Below are 6,645 nucleotides of genomic sequence, written 5' to 3' on the forward strand. Positions count from 1 at the left end.
AAGCGGTCTGGTGCTACCACCGACTGCTACATTTGCTTCTTTAATCTCAGATGTATCAACTAAGGAACATCTGCTCTTCTGGTGAACTTTATTTCATCACAGTTTGCATTTCTAGGTAACAAAAAACGTCTACGCTTCCTCCAAAAAAGGGAAGGAGCTTAAAAAAAAGGAACTCCATTTCTCACTTTCTTGTGAGAAATAAAGAATATATTTAAAGAAAGGTAACAACACTCTATGCTTTCTCCGCAGCATATTTTATGTGGAAAGACGCTTTGTATCACATTCTGTCTAAAACAGTCTTCAGGATAATGCTAGTAAATAGGAATTTATTAATGGCATTCAACTATGTTTAGAATTGTCTAATCTTCATATGAAGCTGTGAGCTTGCTTCCTGGAAAATAAGACCTAGACTTTGTCATAGATGAACACGTAAATGATTTAAGAACAAAATGATTTAAGAACAATAGTTTATTAACACCAAGACATTAAAAAATAGCTTTTACAGAAACAAAAGCATAATATTGTAATAAATTTTGTCATTTTCCTAATCTTATCTGGTAGTCTTTCATAGAAGTATTACCTTAAACTCCTACTGAGTTCTCTCAATGTTTAACATTCTGCATCATACTCCTAAATGTTTCTATTATGAAACATTTGCTTTAGGCAGATGGATATTACACAAATATTGTCTTACTTCCTCAAACTATACAGCAGAGAAAATTTTCTACACCAACCCTGACAATTTTGCACAGCCGCATTAGGTCCATTAGTTAAAATGTGCTTATGAAAAGAGAATGATCTTTCTATCTTGTATTTTCTTGTCCACACTATGCTAATAGCAAGAAATGGTTTACTCCAAGTCTCGGATCTTCCAAGTGTGAAAACATTCATTAATGTAGGAGAAAAGTGAGCATCTCAAGTGGTAAATTACTTCTTTTTCTTTTTTTTCTTTTCATCTGCTGCCATTTTTAACTTGACTTCTTCCATAGGAAGTGCTCCTAATTTCTTCTTCTTCGCATTCTTTACTTTTTCCTTGATGGCTTCAATATCAATTTTTTTCTCAGTGGGGGCTACAGAGTAAAAAACACAAGGATAACAGACATGAATTTTACTTTTCTAACTTTTAACAGTCTATGAGATGACTTTATACGTATCCACAGTAAATTGCATCCTGTGGCATTGGTTAGGACTCATTTTATACTCACTAATGACTTTATAAACTATTGTAGTAATTTTTGTTGAAACTAGCATTATACACAAACCTCTTTCAGTGGAATTCGAAGGAAAACAGTCATATAAAAAAATCCTATACAACTGCATTTGAACACAGATACCATACACTGCATACATACAAATTATTATCGCTCACTCATCAGACCACAGCTGTACTCCACCAAAATTAATATGGACGTGCTCTCTTGGACATATCTATGGCTTGGTTAGTCTCGCACAAAAAGAAGTTTTTGATTATTCAGTTCTTGGCTGCATAATTATTCATGGCATTTTATCTTTCTGCATGTAACTGTACCATCCTCATACTCCGCCCCTGGCCATCCATTAACGACCGCTGTCAGAAACAGGATGGGAAAGTGTTGGTTGGTGAGGATATGACAAAGTCTTTTGATCTGACCCCCTCATGAAAACCTTTCGAAGACACTTCTACAGACAGTGTCAGAGTAATTAAGTTAAGAATCTTAATAGTGAGCAACATGAATAAACTAGTCTCTGTTCATCTACGTCATGGCATTTTCTCTTTGGGCAGCAGACATGAGTTTGGGTCTACTTCTCCGGTCTCATATAGAGAATTCCTACACCCAGTAGCAGGTATCAGGTGTCCTTTTTGAATCTCTGTTCTTCTCTATGTACAAACTACTGCTGTCATTTATTCTTGGAAGACTGAAGGATTTCAGTTCAAAACACACATCAGCTGGAAGAGCACAGTATGTGAGATACAGTACAGTCAGTCACAGGATTACTGAAAATTTACTGTCATCACAAAAAAGTACTGTATGTACGTAGTGTATCTAATACAGTGAATAAATATATGCTACAAATCAATGAATCCAGGAAACTGAAGACTTTTTTCTCTAGTGTGTAAAAAACAAATTATCTCAGACAAGTTCTCACTCTGCCTATGTTGCAGCTTTAATTTTTGGTAATGCCATTTATCCTATCTTATACCAATACTTGTGGCATAAGTTTTCAGATACATATTGCTTATTGCTTTTGGGTTTCTTTTTCTTAAAAAATAGCAAGCATTTGAGTGCAAAATTTATGTCAGCTCCACTACAAGTCTGAAAGCCAAAAATTGATACAGTCAAAAGAATCAACTGAGATGGCTACCCCAGTATTTTCCATCTGGGGAACGCTCTGGAAAATTGTCATTTCATAGATATGGAATTATGGGCTGCATGATCTTTTTACTGTCTCTAGCAACCATACCTAACTGGATTTAACTGCTAGGAATTTATTTATTTTCAGCACGACCTTTCTTACTTCCTATGGCTATAACTCTGCATAATTACTTAGGCTAGGAATCAACAGTAGAAGGTTTCAGAATAGGAAAAAAACCAGGTTACCTTTCTTTGCTTTCACAACTGGCTTTTCCTTCGGTGGGATAAAAGCTTTATTTCTTTCTTCTTGTCTTTTCTTGACTGCTTCTGCTTGCTTTGCCTAAAGTTAACGAAAAAAAAAGTCAAGTGTCAGTGTAGAGCAGGGCAAAAGGGACAAATCAAGAAGTGTTTGATTTCTGGCTTTAACTGAATAGCGGGTTGTAACGACTTTACCTTTATCTCTTCCACTCGCTTTCGTTTCTTCTGGCTTTCTTTCAAGAAGTATTCGCCACTTGCCAATTCCTTATCAATCTGCACAAGAAAAGTACTGACAAGCATTAGAAAATGATGTATTATAAGCTAGATATATACTACCACATAATCAGAACTTGACAGAAACAGCCTGCCAACCTCTTAGCAAGAACAGTATTTCAAATCATGCTTTATTCCTACATAATCAAATAAATTTTCAGCTGACCTGGCTTTCTGGCTGTGGAGGCGGGAACGGTGTGTACTCCTTCTTAATATTTTTCTTCTTTGGCTCCTTGCGTTTTTTCAAGTTCTTCCGCTTGAACTTCGGCAAAAATCTTTCCCAATTTTGTGTCCTCAGTTCAGGATCTTTTGATAATTCCCGTTTGATCATCAAAGTCTTTGGTAGTTTTAGAATATTACAAAGAAGTTAATAAAACAACAGAATTACAGTAGCTTCAAATTACAGGCTTTACCGAACTTTCTTACATTGAATATTCTACATCTGAACCTTCCATCTCTCTCTGCACTAAGAGTTGAGGGATTTAATTATGACCAGAAAAAACAGAAAGATAAATAGGTCTCCAGATGGGGACAGTTTAAGTGAGCAGATATCAAGCAAACAATCAAAGGGAAGAAAGTTATAAACACTTTTCTTTTAATGTTTTCTCAGATATTGTTAAGGATATAACAATACAGCTTGGTAAAATGGATGAAAACCAAATCAGATTTTTTTTTTTTTAAAGAATCATACCACAGAAATGCTCAAAAGCAGATTACCATACATAAACATGTCATTATTAGCATACTGCTCTATGAGAAAGACATAATACTTCCTTGTAAACGACGGTGCACATTGGACCATACTAACCTTAATGTTATATATGGGATGTATGTTTTTCATTGTATCCAGAACAACTTTTCTAACCTGTAATTGATAAAAAAAAGAAAATGAACAGAAGACTCAGCGGGTATTTCATAGTCTGATCAATTAGAATACCAGATACGCTAAGTTTCTTCAAAAAAGAAGAGAAAACCCCCTCCTCCCCCCTCCCCCCCCCCCCCAAAATGAAACAAAACAAAAGCAGATAGATTGGAAAAGCTAACACACGCGGACATCTGGAAGGCACAGCACTTCACAAGTTATCATCAGCTATATTGTCAGGTTTCCAGTATGCTCCAGGATGACTTCCAAGAACTACTTTCTTGCTACCATAAGATGTTAGGGTGTTTTTTGCTTTTGACAAGTATTTTTTCCCTACATAATTACTAAAAATATACTACATGTTCCTCCAGGTTATATATCATTAACACTGCATTATTTTCACTTACACCTCTTAACTATGAAAATTCTGTATTGTAGGCAACGGGAGCAAAAGCCAAAGATACAGAAGTAGACACACATTACTCGTATGTGAAGGCATCCCTTTGATACCTTTGCTAAACCTTGCTTTAAAACAAACAAAAACTATTTTACAAATATTTCCTTATTTCCAAGACGGAAAGATGTCAGAGTAACAAAATTCAGGAGCTAAGACTATGAACATTCACATAAATATACCTAACACAGAGCTGAAAAGTAAAGGGGCTAACTCTTACGGTTGCCAAATTCTGCCTGTAGTCCACCCCAGAGCTGGGCACAGAAGTGCGCTACACAAACTGCACTTTGGCCTCCCATTACCTCTTTCAGCCCACTAAAAGGTCCAAGTGCTGAAACAGTGTTGCCTTGCACCATAATGTAACAGTTGGTTAACAGCTCCAGGGCCTACAGCAACAACAAATGGAATGCAGTCAGTCTAAGCTGAAGATCTGACACAAATTTTTACGGTTACTACGCCTATCAGAAATACCTTCAGAGTAGATCCTTTTGGCCCAAGAAGTCGTCCTCTTCTTTTTATAAAACTTTCTCTGTTTCTCACCAGAGATCCTATTTTAATGATGTCACACGCAACATCATCCTGAAGGATGCGAACTGCCTGAAGATACAAGCAGCAGGTAATAACATCTGAATACAAAGGATTCACAGGAATCAAACCAATACTGCAGTTTATTTTTCCTGTCTTTGCTGGCAGATATATTTACTTTTAAAATACATTTCATTTTCCTTGACGCCACTTGAAAATCCCACATTTTTAAAATGTACTATTTTATAAATATTACAATGTGACTTGATACAATGTTCCTGGATTTAATACATACCTGTTCAAACGGAACACTTCTGGCTAGGAGTTTTATTAAATCTCGAGCCCTAATGATTGCATATGGATCAAAAGTCTTCTTAGTAGTAGTGACAGTCATGCTTCCTTCAATTAGATCCAGTGTTGCACTCACATACTGCAATATTTGCAAAAAAAAAAAAAAAAAAAAGTGAATCGATCTCTAAATAAGAATCTCATGATAGTATGAAGTTAAGAAACATAACACTAGACACTTTTCCGGAACTCTTAGACTGACTCTCAGCTTAAGAAAATTCACAAAAAAAAAAAAAAGAGAGAAAGAAAAATAGACTGACAGATGGTGTGCAGCACAAGGCCTGAAACAGCACCTCCCTCAACTCATTCAACTCAGGTACAACAAAGTTGTCAGCTTATGGATGATGATACTCGCTGCTGCAGCAGGCTTTACTGACATCTATAAAGAATTACACATCTGGCTACGTGGACCTCCAAACTTTTAATTCCAATGGAAAAATGACACCATAAGTTCTAAGTGCAAGTGCATAGAACTATATGTACACGCAACATCAGAAACGCAAGGAGGGCTATTTTGATCAACATAACTAACACCTCCAGCTCCCAAATAATAAATCACGTTATCACAAATGCGTTCATACATGCTCACTCAGGGCTTTCTGGACCAGCGGCCAGCACTCCTTCAGGTAGGCTTCTCTATACTTGGGGAATAACGTTGCAAAACTGCTCTCCTCCAACAGCCCTCTGGGGTTATCTTCCCTTGTAAAAGCCGGCTCCTTCCATCCATCTGGCACGGTGAGGAGCTCAGATTCATCAACTGCTATAGATTAACGAAAGAAAAAAAAGGATGTTTTTGCTTCTCCTCTTTCACCGATGCTTGTTACACCCCCTCCGCGTTTAACCACCCAGCTTCAATAACCGGGCGCAGGGCCGCAGCTGCTGTTCAGCACCGTGCTGCGCACCGCTCCTGGCCTCACGGGAGTTACCGATTTAACCCGCTTAGGCAAAAATAAATACAAAAATCTCCCCAGCTGCGCCAGGCCTCGCAGAGGGGACGCCACAGGAGAACGTGCGGGGAGCAGCAGCGGGAGCAGCAGCCCGCCCGTGCCGCCTCCACCTACGCCCTCCGCTCCTCGCCCACCTTCAGCCGCCTTCTTCTTGCCGGGGCGCCGCGGCCTCGGCTCCGCCGCCGCGGGAGCCGCCATGCCGGCCTGCCCACCGCCACCTTCCGCCCCGCGACGGAACCGGGGCCGCGCTGCGTGCCGGGAGCTGTAGTCCCTTCCCCGCCCCCTAAATCCTTTTTTTTTTTTTTTTTTTTTTTTTTTTTTTAATGTCCCCGCTAGGTGGCACTGGGCGCTGCCCAAAGCCAGCTCCGGCCCCATGCGGTGTGGTGGAGGAGCGGAGGAGGCTAATTCGCCTTATGTCCCTATGACACAGAACCACTAGGTTGGAAGAGACCTCCCAGTTCACCCGGTCCCACCGCCCCTGCCCCCAGTATCACCCCCTGAACCGCGTCCCATCCTGACGCCCCCCGGGAGTAAGATGCAGCCCACCCCAAAATGGCAGGCGTGGGCCTTGGAAGGGCCAGGGAAGGGCCGGGGAAGGGCAGGAAGGCGGCGAGCCATGGGGCAGGGGAACACAAAGGCAAATTG

General features: G+C 39.8%; 1 protein-coding gene across 2 annotated transcripts; it reads right to left on the reverse strand.

The window, feature by feature from the left end:
- Positions 1-456: 456 nt before the first annotated feature.
- On the reverse strand, positions 457-6,264 carry KRR1 (KRR1 small subunit processome component homolog). Of its 2 annotated transcripts, none has more exons than XM_035544234.2 (10): positions 6,135-6,264; positions 5,635-5,810; positions 5,001-5,135; positions 4,652-4,777; positions 4,483-4,566; positions 3,673-3,729; positions 3,031-3,201; positions 2,787-2,864; positions 2,580-2,673; positions 457-1,070 (listed from the first exon to the last, which is right to left on the reverse strand). In XM_035544234.2, exons 1-10 carry the CDS (start codon positions 6,196-6,198, stop codon positions 928-930), a joined length of 1,128 nt encoding a protein of 375 aa, XP_035400127.1. In that variant the 5' UTR covers positions 6,199-6,264; the 3' UTR covers positions 457-927. The 2 variants fall into 2 exon arrangements, with proteins under 2 accessions (XP_035400127.1, XP_035400125.1); XM_035544232.2 differs by having other exon boundaries at positions 5,635-5,813.
- Positions 6,265-6,645: the final 381 nt, after the last annotated feature.

Source organism: Cygnus atratus, chromosome 1 (assembly GCF_013377495.2).
Source record: "Cygnus atratus isolate AKBS03 ecotype Queensland, Australia chromosome 1, CAtr_DNAZoo_HiC_assembly, whole genome shotgun sequence".
Lineage (NCBI taxonomy): Eukaryota > Metazoa > Chordata > Aves > Anseriformes > Anatidae > Cygnus > Cygnus atratus.

Coding starts and splice junctions, on each gene's coding strand:
- KRR1 (XM_035544232.2), bottom strand. CDS start 6,198: ATGGCGGCTCCCGCGGCGGCGGAGCCGAGGCCGCGGCGCCCCGGCAAG. Junction 3,730..4,482: donor CTTTTAGTGGGCTGAAAGAG/GTAATGGGAGGC, acceptor TATCAATTACAG/GTTAGAAAAGTTGTTCTGGA. Junction 2,865..3,030: donor CTCCACAGCCAGAAAGCCAG/GTCAGCTGAAAA, acceptor TTTCTTGTGCAG/ATTGATAAGGAATTGGCAAG.